Source organism: Astyanax mexicanus, chromosome 19 (assembly GCF_023375975.1).
Source record: "Astyanax mexicanus isolate ESR-SI-001 chromosome 19, AstMex3_surface, whole genome shotgun sequence".
Classification (NCBI taxonomy): Eukaryota; Metazoa; Chordata; class Actinopteri; order Characiformes; family Acestrorhamphidae; genus Astyanax; species Astyanax mexicanus.
The window spans coordinates 20,580,109-20,595,594 of NC_064426.1; the positions used below are offsets into that span (position 1 = coordinate 20,580,109).

The window sequence follows — 15,486 nt, forward strand, 5'->3', positions numbered from 1 at the left end:
TTAAAAATGACTCTAGAGCATTATTCTATAGGGTTTTCCTTTATTGCACTTCTGGAATTTAGCAGAATTCAGATCATGTCGAATGTTCGTGAGGTCAGGTGTTTCCTTTTTCTTCACAGAGAGAATTGAAAGTATGGGTTCTGGGAAGAGTTCTCGGTTAAATCCCCACGTCTATTTATATCCTCATCTCTTCCCTTTGTTGTTTCCCTCTCTTTTTTTATCCCTCCGTTTGTTGAGTGAGGTCAGCGCTCCTGTCTCCCTTAATCCCCAGTGGTGGTCGTCTTTCTGTCCCAGGCTTCGTTGCTAATCCGCCCGTGGCCGTGTGCCGTAACTGCTGTCAGGGGCTCCGTATAAAAAGCGCCCTATTGTTCCCCATCGCCACAATCTCTGGGACCCCTACTTCCACCTGAGTGTGTGACACACTCTCGACCAAACTCGTCTTCTGTTGACCAAGGTAAAAAAACGATACTTTGAAAAAAGCTACAGAGACCTTCCTGTCTAGTCTGGATGCTTCCTCTAGAGTTATCGCTCACTGCTGACCTCTGCTCTTCTGCTGTCTAACCCATTGTTTAGATTACTCACAAATGAAAGAATGGTATTCTAGATAACAGTAACCTTACAGACTTGAGGAAGTCCTTAATATAATAATCTTGCATGAGTGTGTGTAGGTTATCTTGCTTCCGAACACAAATATATGTGTGTGCCTTTTTTGCGTAATCTTTATGTGGAAACTTGTTAAAATTGTAATTTTAAGGTTTTATAGACCTTTCAAAATGAATGATAACCTTTTTTAGTACACATTTAAGGGTCTTTTATGTATCATTAATAATAGTTGTGTTAAGTTTGCAAAAATACCCAGTAAACATTATGTTGCCACTCTACTATGCTAAATATTTAGTGCAATTAAGTAGGGGTGTGCTGATTAAATACTGAGGATCAGTACTGGTCCAATACTGACCAAATTCATTGGGTTGAATATCATAAGAAAAAAACCCTGATATAATTTATTAGCGTAAATGCTTACATAATCACGTAAATGATTAACCCTATGTTGTATGTGGAAAACAATTTTATTGTAAGGAACTTAAACTATGGGTTTATAGACATTTCTTAAAAATTTTATGTAAAAAAAAAATCATTAACAACTTTGTAGTTGTTATTATAATGGAAATAATTACCAGTAATCACTTTGTTACCACCCTCTTATATAGTATTATTAAGAAGGGGTGTGCCAATCCTAAGAAAGGGGAAAATGCTGGTATTGGTATCATATTATTATCGGTATCAGAAGATTAGAGTCAAGCTTTCAGTATTAGTGTTATATTGAACACGAAATACTGGTATTTTAGCCACCTATATTGTTAACGCTTTGATATATTTGTAATATATCTGTTTGATATTGGTCCTGGCAGATACTCAATGTTCAGTATTTTTTTTTATCAATATCACTATATTGATATTGAATGGTATCATGCCACAACATTAAGGATTAAAAAATGAAACCTGTAGCACCTACACTGTCCATTACACAACATTCAAACTGGGCAGATCTTATATTGACATAACAAAAGAGATTCATACCACAGTGTCAACAGCAAAAAAGGATCATACACTGGAAATGCACAATCTATATATACAATCACAGACAGGTGTGGGCAATCAGAAGCTTGGAGAGCGTGAACTCCGTAGCATCACATGATCTCCAGAATCCAGAAGGTCCGGTGTTAGTGCATGCTGGGAGTTGGAGTTTTTAATGTGCGTATCAGAGTCCTGACAACATCAGGACTGACATCATTGGAGAGAATATCAGAAAACCAAAAATATATAATCTAATGTAATCATTAATCAGTGTCTGTTGCTTCTAGTTCTCAGTAATACATGTTTGAAAAGCACTTTAATAACAGATTTAAAGACAAATAGACAATATTAATTAAATTTTAAAGCAAAACATTGATACATTTTAAAGAAAACGCAAATGCAGAAGATTAAAGGTCAGAGCAGACATTTGTAAATATTGATTTACTATGCATTTATATTTATTCTTTATTTGTGACTTTTTTTAGTGAATAATTGGACACTTTTTTTACCACCATTTTTTACCACCCTGCTATATAGTATTATTAAGTAGGGATGCGCTGATACTAAGAAAGGGGAAAAGCCAGTATTGGTGTCGTATTGATATTGGTATCAGAAGATAGTCATGGTTACAGTATTAGTATAAGTATTTGCTACCTGTAAGAGGACCATAGTGGGAAATGCAAATGTACAAGATTAAAATAGCTTTAAATGCTACTAATTAATGTATTTTTTACACTATAAAGTGCACTGGATTATAAGGAGCACTTTCAATAAACATCTATTTTCTGGTCTATTTTCATTCATATACACTTATATATTATAAGGTGCATTATTCAACACTAGTAAGGAACAGGTGTGTTGTCATGTTTTCCTTCTAATTCAGCAGGTCTCAGCTCTCGCTGGGTGGGGGTTAAGTTAAGCTAAGCTAAGCTAAGTAAACAACTGAAATTCTTAAAAAAAAAAAAACATTTTCTTTTAAAGTCAAACGAGTGCTGGATGTTAATCTACACAGATTTCTCTCCTAAAACTGTTTCTTTTAGGTGAGTAAAGCACTTCCATTTATTTACAGTAAGCTTAGATTTAGAGATTTCCACTTATGCTAGCCACAGTTAGCGGCCAATGCCTCCTGACAGCGCTAGACTGAGGAACCCTGAGTGTTCTCGTAAACCAGGATGAAATTAGCTAGCGGTTCATTCCACATAGCTTGTTTTAACACAATAAACGTGCAGACTGCAGTCTGATATACTCGCCTCTGAACAGCAAAAGAGCTAGCGCATAGCGCTGTGGCTAGCGGCTAATGCTAACACTGCTCTAGTCTCACTGCTTGAGAACTTCACTGAAACTCCTGTATAAAGCTGCACTTCAGCAGAGTGGCTTTACTGCTTTTTACAACCTGAATGGTAAAATTCATACATGAGGTGCACTGAATTATACGATGAAAAATACTCACATTTATATACTTATATGTAAACATCAAAACATTTCTAAAGATTGATTTACTATGCATTAAGGTTTACTTATTATTCATAATCTTTTTTTTTGCACAAAATTGGAGTAAAACCACTAACAACATTCTAACTAGTTGTAATAATACTCAGTTAAAACTTTGTTAACACCCTGTTTTACAGTATTTTTAAGTAACTTTAGAGGAAAAAGAAAGGGATAAGGGGAAAAAAGATAGTCAAAGTTACATTATTAGTGTTGAATCAGGTGTGAAATATTGATATTTTGCCACTTGTACGAGGACTTTAGAGGAAAATGTAAATGCAGAAGATTAACAGAGCATTAAACGCTAATGATTAATCTTTATATGCTTAAACCTCAAATGAACAAAGGTCAGAGCAGTTTGCGCTCACTTGTGTGTGTGTGTGTTTGGTCGTGTGTGTGTGCATTAGCATTGTTTCTGCCATCACCTCAAACACAATGGTTTGGTATTCTCTCTCTCTCTGTTGTGTCTCCTAAGTCTGAACTATTAATAAAATCCACTCTCCCAGAGATAATAACTCGCCGTGACACGCGTAATCTCCCTGTGTGCCCTTGACTAAAATTAACCCCTTCAGAAATCCTGCAGCTAATGCGGTCCCCCGGTCACCCCCACCGTAACTGTACACCCTCCCTTCCACCACTTACCCCATCAGATCATCTCCAAAGATGAAGCAGCTTTTTCCCGACCCGTCACCACTGCCTGACCCCTCACACTCCCCGCTTAAGACCAGGGTGTATTTCCAGTGCATTACCATCTGCAGTGGATTCTACCATTTATGGTGAAAACATGTGTTCAATATTAGGCTTAATTCAGATGATCATTACGGCCAACATTCCATCTGATCCATTCCATCTCTCTGAAACTTCCTTAGCTGGTAATTCAAGCTGAATCCACTCTTACTGTTCGACTGTCTGATCTGTTGGGATAATATTTGAGGAAATTGACTTAAGTGAGGTCAGCTGGAAGCTTTAAAAGGTTTCAACTTTAAAGTATAAATTTAAAGGAGAAATCCGGTGTAAAATGGACTTGGAGTGCAGTAAAACATGATAACTAATACAGACTTTTAGACAAACAGCCCACTTCCCCAGCCCCAGCATTCCAAAATACAGAGCTCTAAAATGATGCTCCTTACAGGCTTACAATGATAGAGATAGGGGCATAGAGTTCACCATGCAAAGAAATCATTATTTTTTATTTTATTTTTACATCATTAACAAGCTCAAAGGAGCTCCACACTTCATTGGAGAATTTTAAAAGTGAACAGATAGATAGTTTATTAAAAACCCTGTTTATTAGGGCTGCAGCGATTAGTCGATATAATCGACAATGCCGATTATTGAAATTTGTCGACTACAAATTTCATTGTCGACTAATCGTTCATTTGTAACAGTACCGCATTACTGTGCTGAAGACAGAAGCACAATGGGAGATGGGTAAACAGCTCACTCACACAGTTTACACTCAACTTAGTTTGTGTCTCCAAAAGTATTTAATCACTAAATATCAGTACTTTTCACGTTTAAACAACATTCAGATATTTAAATACCATTTAAATCTCATTTTCTGCCGTTTCTATTGTTTTTAGAGACGAAGGACATGGCAGAAATATCCATTAACTAGTCGACTAATGGAAATAGTAATTGCCAGATTAGTCGACTACCAAAATAATCATTAATTGCAGCCCTACTGTTTCTACATACAGTACCCTGAGGTAGTTCTCCGGCCGCCGCCATCTTGAATATAAGTTACGAAAACTTGACTGACAAACACAAACAAATAGGTTGCAACAGACTGCAAAATTAATTCTGTGTAACTGCATAAATTTCAGCAGTTGCTGAAAATATCTCTATAATATTTAGGTTTCTTCAAAATTAGTTTTGCAATTTTCTATTTTCTTCTATCCTACCTATTCATTTGTGCTATTCCGTCCACTTACCGTGACTTAATTTTAAGATGGCTGCATCTTAAAAAAAAAAGAACTACCTCAAGGTACTGTGTTTATAAACTGTATTTTCTATTAAACTATCTATTACTATTTGTATCTCATATCATATCTGGATGTGTTTTCCTGATGTTTTGATGTGGAAAACGTTTTTTGTAATGGGTTTTTATCAACTGGAATTGCTAATAATGCTAACCCAAGACGAAGCTAACAGTGATAACCAGGGACATGAAAAAAAAAAGCAGGAAATACAGTACCAGTCAAATTTTCTTTCAATGTTTGTATTTTATTTTAGACTTTTTTTTCCACATTGTAAATGAACACTGAAGTCATCCAGATTATGAAGGAACTCATGAAGAAATCATGTATTAACTTAAAAGTGTTAAACCAACCAAATACTCTGAAGCAGCCTTTAAATAAGCTCAAATCTGGGATGCTCGTGGTCTTCCTTTACTGGGGTGCACCTGATGAGAGCCAGTTTAATCATATTCCTTTTTTTCATGGTCTTTGTGACTGTACTTGAGGATACTTTCAAAGTTCCTGAATTTTTTTAAAAAGACCTTCTTTTTTTTAAAAGTATTTTTTGTCCTTTACTTAGTTGAGTAGTTATTGTCATAGTATGGATTAGAACATTACTCAAATAGAGCTATTCACAAAAGACTGCTCCAGAGCTTCACTTGTTTCCCATTTCAGCAGCATGATGTGATCCCTCCTGATGTACTTCTGAAGCTCTTATCTTGTCTTTTAAGTCTCTAAACCAAATTATAGTGTTTAACCGAAGAAAAGTTCCCAGTTTCCTCCTGAAAGTAACTCATGTACAATTCCACTGCCTTTAAATATAGCTGTGAAAACCATTAGTGACAGTAATTGAGAGCTAAACAATGGAGGGCACCATGGAAACCAGCTGGCTGGAAAACAGAGTGGTGGCCTGGAGCTGGGCGAGGTGATGAAAGCTGCATTCTTCATGAACCCTGTGTGGCAGCAGCAGGAGAACTATAAATTGTGGGTGATGAAGCCACTGGCACTGCGAGCGTAAAAGTAACTTTGATTTACTATTTAGGGAATTTCAGGAGAAACAATTCCTGGTATCTCTCCACTGATTCGAAACACTATATGGGCCAAAGTGTTTAGAACCAAGTCAGTGCCTTTTTACCCATATTTATAAGACCTTAGATTACACAGAAATCATACAGCTCTGGAAAAAAAATAGGAGACCAGCTAAATATGAAGATATTCTTTGATTTTACCAAAATTAAAACCAAGCTGAACTGCCTGAATTTGTGCCCCAGGAGTGGCATAAAGTTATCCAAAAGCAGTGTGTAAGACTGGTCAGGAGAACATGCCAAGATGGATGAAAGCTGTGAAACCAGTGTTATTCCACCAAATATTGATTTCTGAACTTTATAAATATAAACTCGTTTTCTTTGCATTATTTGAGGTCTGAAAGCTCTGCGTCTTTTTTTGTTATGTCAGCCATTTCTCATTTTCTGCAAATAAATGCTCTAAATGAAAAAACGTAGTCGTCCGTAGTTTATAGAATAAAACAACAATGTTCATTTTACTTAAACATAGACCTATAAATAGCAAAATCAGAAAAACTGATTCAGAAACTAAAATGATCTCTTATTTTTTTCCAGAGCTGTATTTTCCCCACCTAAATTACATTTTATTTTCACATTTTAATCCTATCATTCATGGCAAGCTGCACAACAGGGTGGGCAATCCTGGTTAATTTAAAGTAAAGAAACCAGGCTATGTTTTAGATAGAGATATATAGATAGATACTTTATTGATCCCCGAGGGGAAATTTTAGGGTTTTTTTTTTTTTTTTTTTTTTTTTGATAGATAATTTTATTAGATTCATCAAAGTAGCACCTTCTCCTTAGATAACAGCTTTGCATATATTGGTTGGATTTTCTCAGGAAGCTTTATGAGGTTCAGTTAACAGTTGTGCTGAACTTGTCAAAGGTTAATTGTTTGAATTTCTTGCCTCTTAATGTGTTTTAAAGCATTTTTAAGTAAAGGAACTGGGAAATTGTCGACTCACATGGCTGCTCTCCAGAAACACGCCAGAAGTAAACGCAAAACTAGCCATGCCAGAGGATCTCTAGCGATAAGAATACCCACTTGAAGAGTACAAAATGTATGGGTTCATATGAAGTATATTGAGTAAAATCACACGTAAAATGTTTTAGCACTGTAAACCTTTTAAACTCAACAGGGGAACAACAGGGGTAACTTTTACTGTTCTTTTTCTGGGTTGGTCCTGATGAGTGCCAGTTTCATTATGTTTTAGATTGTTTTTCCAACTGCACCTTTTTTCAAAGTTCTTTTTTTTGATGAACACAGTGATATTTGAGAAGTGAAATGAAGTTTGTAGGATTCAAAAAAAGTGTGCAATAATTCTTTAAACAAAATTAGGCAGGTGCGTGAATTTGGGCACCACAACAGAAAAATGACATCAGTATTTAGTAGACCCTCCTTGTGCAGAAATGCTAAATGCTTCCTATAGCTTCCAATGAGAGTGTGGCATATGGTTGAAGATATTTTGGACCATTCTTCTTTACAGATCATCTCCAGTTCAGTCAGGTTTGGTGGTTTCTGAGCATGGACAGCCAGCTATAAATCACACCACAGAATTTCAATAATATTCATCCTAAACCCATACATCACCCAGTGCCCCTCCCAAACTACTCCTGACATTTTTTTTATTTTTTTTGCTTTTAGCATTTTTTTTTTACTTTGAGCTGAGGGTGGGTTTTTAGATAACCTTTAATATCCTTTTCTATTTCGACAACCTATGGATATCAAACCAGTTTTTTCCCCCCATTTTCTCCCCAATTTTCTCACTGATTAGGACTCAACACCAGGAGGGTAAAGACTAACATGACTAAAATGCCTCTTCCGATACATGTGAAGTCAGCCACCTATTTTCTAACTGCTGCTGATGCAGTATGGCCGAGTAGCATCACAGTGCGCTCGGAGGAATGCGTAGCGACTCAGTTCAGATATATCAGCTTACAGACGCTTTGTGCTGATTGACATCACCCTTTGGAGTGATAAGGGGAAAGAGAGCCATCTACCCACCCAGGGAGAGAGCAGGACCAATGGCAACAAACCAAAAGCAAAAGTTTTAAGGATTTCTAATTCCCTTTCAATTAATTACAGATATTGTGGATATAAAGTAAAAAAACGTTTTGGACCAATCACAGATCCCTGGGGTATGCCACAGGTGACCTTTCTGAACTGTGACGGAGTCTTTTTTTGTACACAGAGTCTAATGTGTACACATTGCTATCTGTTTTCCAAGTAATTCCAAGATACAGAAATTTGAACAGTTTGTCCAAACACCCATCAGACTGGGTGATACGGGGCATAATTTGCCCCAATAAATTGCTTTTTCCACCGTTATCCAGGCTCAAAGTAGCTCCACACCTCTTTTCTAGAATCCGTTCTATATGGACTCTGCATAGCGTAGCAGCCGGCACCAGGAGTAATGGCGGCACCCGGAGCTGAAGCTTGCGTTATGGGATGTAAACAGAAGATTCTTGTGCACTTTTTAAGTTATTATTGCCATGTTTTAAATGTCAGGGCTCTCTGAATTCTAGCAATGAGATGTGGAGCTACTTTCAGCCTGAATAACAGTGGAAAAATTATATATCTGTGCAAGTTATGCCCCGTGTCACCCAGTCTGAAGGGTGTTTGAACAAACTGTTAAAATTTCTGGATCTTGGAGCGCTGTGGCAGAACCAAAACCTAAACCAAAAGTATATTTTACACCCGAGTTCTCCTTTGTGCAACTTACAGTATCTAAATCAGGGGTGTCCAAACTACGGCCCACGGGCCATTTGCGGCCTGTTTCCTTTTTGGAGCGGCCCGCGAGGTGTTTTAGAAATAGAATGAAAGTTGGCCTGCTGTTAAGCAGGTTTTTATAATGTGAGATTCATAGTTTGAACGCTAGGTGTCAGAAACAGGCCAAAGAGTCTAAAAACGGCGAGAGTGAAGTTGTAGTGCAAAAAAACGGGCCAAAGGGTCTAAAAGCGGAGAGGGTGCGCAGTTCTAGCGCAGAAAAACAGCCCAAAGAGTTTAAAAGCGGAGAGAGTGCACAGTTCTAGCGCTGAAAAAGAGGCCAAAGAGTCTAAAGCCGGAGAGAGTGCGCAGTTCTAGCGCAGAAAAACGGGCCAAAGAGTCTAAAAGTAGCGAGAGTGTTCTGTTGTAGAGCAGAAAAAGGGCAAAAGAGTCTAAAAGTTGCCGTAATTAAGGAGTTTAATATTAAGAGACATCATGAAATGAAACATCAATTTGGAAAATAATTTACACAACACTGTAAAATGGTGTGTACATAAAAAAATCAAGAACATGTATTAATTAAAGTGGTATATTTCATTATTTGTTTTATTACAGAGTCTGTGGCCCGTGACTTCAAACATATTTCTCCTTCTGGCCTCCAACAAAAAATTTGGACACCCCTGCTCTAAATGCATTCATAGTAAGAACATTTGGACATATAGTAGTGTACTGTTAATATAATGTTCAGAGGTGGGGACCATTAACTACCCAATATAGGCCTCCTAGTAACAGAAGCACCAATCAAGGCAGCATGAGCTCCAGAGAACAAAAGGAGGCGAGGATGTCCCTGGTGCAAAAATAAAGTAAAAGGACAAGGAAACAAATGGAAGACGAGAACTAAAGAAAGTGACAGTCATTGTATCTCACTCCGCTCTCGCTGCCTGTACATTCCCACCTGTTCTCACCCCATCAGTCACGCTGTGAAGCAGCCGCAATGATATCAGCACTTGGGCACAATGAAGCTCTTTACAGCTGCCTATGTCTGGCCATCTCTACCAACTGTTCTGACATTTCTCCACCTCCTCACTGCCGTCATGCAACCACAGGGTTGCCAACACCATCGGATCATCATCACCTGACCACCTGACAGCATCTGACTGGCCTTTTACTGCCAGTATAGATGGAGCTGTTAATCTGGTTCTTGCAGTGTGGACTTCAGAAGCTCCGCCCACAGACATAGTACACCATGCGAGCCCCCTAATATATACAGTATACTGTATGCTGTAATGGCATCGGTGGGGTCGGGCCCTGTAAACTCATGAAGGTTTTAATTTAATGAACCAAAATCCACTATTTAGTTACTGAGTTTGAGAAAGTATACAGCTGCAAGAAAAAGTTTGTAAACCCTTTGGAATTTCTTCATAAATTAGTCATTAAATGTGTCCTGAACTTCATCTAAGTCACAACAATAGAAAAACGCAGTCTGTTTAAACTAGTACCACACAAAAGGATTATATGTTTTCATGGTTTTATTGAACATTTATTGAATGTTAAAATTCACAGTGCAAGGTGGAAAAGTATGTGAACCCCTAGACTAATGGCTTTTCTAAGAGCTAGGAGCCAGGAGTCAGCTAACCTGGAGTCTAATCAATGGGATAAGATTGGATGTGTTGGTTAAAGCTGTCCTGCCCTATAGAAAACACACACATCAGTTTTGAGTTAGCTGTTCTTAAGAAGCATTGCTTGATGTGAATCATGCCTCGCACAAAAGAGCTCTCAGGAGACCTACGTTCAAGAATTGTTGACTTGCATGAAGCTGGAAAGGGTTTCAAAAGAATCTCTAAAAGCCTTGATGTTCATGTGTCCACGGTAAGACAGACAGTCCATAAATGGAGAAAGTTCAGCACTGTTGCTACTCTCCCTAGATGTGATCGTCCTGTAAAGATGACTGCAAGAGCACAGCACAGAATGATCAATGAGGTGAGGAAGAATCCTAGAGTGTCAGCTAAAGACTTACAGAGATCTCTGGCAGATGCTAACATTTTTGTTGACAAATCTACAAAAAGGAAACCATTAAACAAGAATGAGTTCATGGGAGGACAGTATGGAGGAAGCCACTGCTGTCCTAAAAGACATTGCTGCACGTTTGAAGTTTGCAAAAGAACACCTGGATGTTCCACAGCAGTACTGGCTAAATATACTGGGCATAAATGAAACCACATTTTAGTTGTATGGAAGAAACACACAACGCTATGTGTGGAGAAAAAACATCTTCAACACACCATCATCAAAACCTCATCTCAACTGTGAAACATGGTGGAGGGGGCATCATGGTTTAGGGTTGCTTTGCTGCCTCAAGGCTTGGAAGGATTGCCCTCATCAACGGAAAAATTAATTCCCAAGTTTTCCAAGACATTTTGCAGAAAAACGTAAGATGTATCTGTCCACCAACTGAAGCTTAACAGAGGATGAATAATGCAACAGGACAGCAACCCAAAACATAGAAGTAAATCAACAACCAAATGGCTCCAGCAGAAGAAAATACACCTTCTGACCTCTACCCAATTGAGATGCTGTGGCATGAACTCAAGAGAGCGATTCACTCCCGATATCCCAAGAATATTGCTGAACTGATACAGTTTTGTAAAGAGGAATGGTCCAAAATTCTTCCTGACCATTGTTCAGGTCTGATCTGCAACTACAGGAAACGTTTGGTTAAGGTTTTTGCTGCTAAAGGAGGGTCAACCAGCTATTTAATCAAAGGTTCACATACTACTGTTTTCAAAAAAACATGCAAACATATCATTTTTTGTGTGGTATTAGTTTAAGCAGACTGTGATTGTATATTATTGTGACTTAGATGAAGATCAGAACACATTTAATGACCAATTTATGCAGAAATCCAGGTAATCCCAAAGGGTTTACATACTTTTTCTTGCAACTGTATTTGCTGGACCACCTAGTGGGCCGGCCTAGAAGATTCATTTTCGATAACTGACTGGCTGAAAAACTGACCGACGAATTTTATTAAAACATACATTTGCAAGGCCTGGATTTTTCCATCGTTAACATTGTCATTAGTTTTGATAATGTCATTTGGTTTCATGTGTGTTTGTACCTTTGCTTGAAATATATTGTAAGTGAAGCAGCATGGAGATATACAGTGCTGTGAAAAAGTGAAAGAAAAAACATATATTCAAACCAACCTGGTCCTATGTGAAAAATGATTTGCCTCTAAAACTAAACTTGATATCTGGCTTTGAGACTTTTACATCTCTGAGGAGGAATTTTGAGCTTGCCACAGCATCTCAATCAGACTTTGACAAGGCCGCTTCGAAAACCTTAATTTCGAGGTGGACTTGCTGGCGTGCTCTGGATCATTGTCCTGCTGCAGAACCTTAGTATGCCTGAACTTAAGGTCACAAACCGAAATTCTGGTTTCATCTAGTACAGCAGGTTGGTTAGGTCCTAAAGCAGCAAAGCAGCTCAGTATGATGTTCTTTTTTGAAATGCTGTGTTAGTTTTACTTCAGATATAACAGGACACACACCTTCCAAAAAGTTCCACTATTGTCTTGTCAGTCAGTAATTACATCTCCCTCATCTGCTGACTTGCCAAGGACAGTAGGTACAGATCCCTCCCTCAGACAAAGTCTCCTTGCTAATCTTGCTTTGTACTGTCTAAGGTTCTCAACCAGCAGACTAAAATCGAGCTTCTTTAACTGATGGGTGGGGGTTGACAAGTGAGGGGGGGTTTCAAGGTTTTGCTATTTAGGTTTTCTTATTGTGACATCACTATAAACAAGCCATCCAAACGGCTCATAGAAGCATATGATGGATGATTGATGATTGATGATACTGGATGTTCATGAGGCTGCTCGGTCATGGAAACATGTTTAATTAAGTTTTCTATGCGCTGTTTTTGAGCTAACCTGAAGGCCACTTAGTTTGGAGGTCTGTAGTGATTGAGTCAGAAAGTTGGTGACGCTCTGTCATTTTTATGTTTTATGGGGCCCAGTGGAGATATGTCACGACCCCCTTTTTGGATTCTAATAATGTTTTTATTGTTTGTTCTGTCCCTTTCTAAGATCTCCAGAGGCTGATTTTACCATGTCTGACCTAGAAGAGGAATATGAGTGAGTAATGTTTAGATGTTCTGTTTTTTCCACTTGATCAAACTGTTAAATGATCTTTTTTTTATTTATTTTATCTCCCCTCTTTTTTTCCTTGTCTCATTTAGGGAGCAGGCAGAGGGTAAGTACAGGACATCTTCTAAACTAGAATCATTGCTTACATGTATTTGTTTTGGCTTCTACTGACAGTTTTGATGTCAAAATGTGACCTTTATTTTGTTCCCATTAAATATTTTGTTCGTGTAATGCTCTTCTCTTGGGTTTATGATGCTGTCCAGAGGGATTTACTGTGTTCAAGCTTTTAGTTCCTGCATTAGGCTAAAACAAGTGTACAGATTAGGCCTGAACCAAAACCCTCCCACAAACAGAGGTCAGAGCACAACAGCAGATTCACGGTTATGGGGCAGGGGTGGCAGTTGCCCCCCTAGGTCCCCCCTTCACAGCTAACAGAGAATGTTATGACAATGTTTAGCAATTTATTGAAAAGGTTTCATGAAAGTTATTCTATAATGTTTCAAAAATAGTGTTCCAGGACCATTCTGAAAATGTGTGACATACAAAAGTATTGCTTACAAAAGTATTCATACCCCTTGAAGAGTGGTAAAAAGAGAAAAACATTGCTGAAAGAAAGACAAAAGAAGTGCCGTTTGCAGTTTGCCATAATAAGAAATTTAAGTTAGTTTATAGTGTGGCAGAAAAGTAACACTGTTCATATTCCTGAACATATCACTCCTACAGTGAAACATGGTGGTGGGAGCGTCATGCTGTAGGGATGCTTTTCTTCAGAAGGACAGGGAAGCTGGTCAGAGGTGATGGGAAGATAGATTGAGACAAATAAAGGGCAATCCTGGAAGAAAACCTGGTGGAGGCTGCAAAAGACTTGAGAGTGGGAAGGATATTTACCTTCCGTCAAGACAATGACCCTAAACATACAGCCCACAGTGAGCTACAGTGTTAGAATGGCCCAGTCAAAGATCTCCATCCAACCTGGCTGAGCTTGAGCTATTTTGCAAAGAAGAATGAACAAAAATCTCAGTCTCTAGATGTACAAAGCTGTCATGGACATACACCAAAAGACTTGCAGCTGTAATTGCAAAGAAAGGTGGCTTTACTAAATGTTGCACAAATATAGGAAATACATTTTTCTTCCCTTCTGTCATGTGTTTATCAGAGGCAGAGGAGGAGCAGGAAGAGGCAGCAGAGCAGGAGGATGGTGGTGAGTTTCTTCCAGCTCTATCTAATCACTACTGCAGATAGGCCAGATAGGCCCTGGCTTTTCTGCTGTATGAAGTCTTCCACTCTCACTCAGTGTCTAATCTCTTATCACTGCACTTTCTAATTCTGAGGTTGAGGCATCCTGTTTACTTACTTCCATATTCCATAATTTGGTTGTTCTGGACAGTTTTCAGTCTGTCCTTCAGTAACATCCTTTTCCTTTTCCTTTCATCTATCTATGGTTCCTGGTACCACCCAACTTTACAGAGCAGCAAGACTACACCGAGTACCAAGGTACTGCCCATGTGCTTATTTTTATTCATTACGTGTGTCAAATTGTGAATTGCAAGAAAAAAAAAAAAAAAATATATATATATATATATATATATATATATATATATATATATATATATATATATATATATAACCCCTTTAGAATGTACTGATTAGGCTTGATTTGATACTAGATACTGAGACTCACCACATAGTATTATAATTTACACTGATTAGCCATTCATTAAGACCTACGCTGCATTTTACTCTGCTCTGTTGCTTCAACACACTGTGATGTATCCTATTCATTTTTAATGAGAAGCGTTGGTTCCATCAGACAAGACAATTTGAGCTGAGGAGAACTTTATACAAATGAATCTTTCCAATGCGATGCATCTATCCAATCAGAAGGGAGCAAGTGTTTGCCTGATACGTGTCCTCAGCACAGTGTATGAAACATTCATTCCACATTCAAGGAGGGGGAGTGTGTTTATGTGAGGGGGCAGTGTAAATGCAAAGTAAGGCACTATCGCTATTGTCGGTCTGAATCCCAAATCAATTCTGCAGGCCATCAGCAGCCGAAGTCAGAGAAAGCACTGTTTGTTCTTGTTCCTTCAGGAAGGGATGATGAGTTATTAGCAGTTCATGTCACTTTTCTACAGCTTTTGCTAGTTTCCTCAGTAACTTCACTGCTTAATAAAAAAAAGCTACTACGTACATGGAGATATCTGCATTTCTGCATCACTAAACCAAAGAAATATAAAATTACAGACTCTCTACAAAAAGTCTGTGAGTCAGCCAATCAGTTTTTAGTGTGGGCGTGCAGTGTTTTTGTCCCTCTCATGGACAGGATGCATTTAATGAGAGAAGGTAGAGTTGTGGTGGAGGCAGGAAAAGCGAAGAAAGGGCCTTACAAAAAGAGAAAAACTAATTTCACCTCTGCCTGCGCTAAAGTATATCCATGTCTGGTAAAAGTAAAAAAACTAAAACATTGTCTTGTCAGATGTACAGTTTGTAATAGCAATGCCTATGGGGGAATGAATGATTTACTCACCTCAAGGTATGTTGAGG

The 15,486-nt window shown here is 38.2% G+C and overlaps 1 protein-coding gene across 2 annotated transcripts in view; it reads left to right on the forward strand.

The window, feature by feature from the left end:
- The first annotated feature begins 345 nt into the window (after positions 1-345).
- tnnt1 (troponin T type 1 (skeletal, slow)) overlaps positions 346-15,486 on the forward strand; it is a 37,467-nt gene continuing 22,326 nt past the window's right edge. The window contains exons 1-5 of one of the 2 annotated variants that reach the window (XM_049468247.1): positions 346-454; positions 12,883-12,930; positions 13,035-13,048; positions 14,099-14,143; positions 14,410-14,436. In XM_049468247.1, the coding sequence (XP_049324204.1) occupies positions 12,905-12,930; positions 13,035-13,048; positions 14,099-14,143; positions 14,410-14,436 (112 nt within the window). In that variant the 5' untranslated portion in view covers positions 346-454; positions 12,883-12,904. Of the gene's footprint in view, positions 455-2,532; positions 2,619-12,882; positions 12,931-13,034; positions 13,049-14,098; positions 14,144-14,409; positions 14,437-15,486 lie in introns of those variants that run through there. The other variant, XM_049468246.1, reaches the window with a different exon arrangement.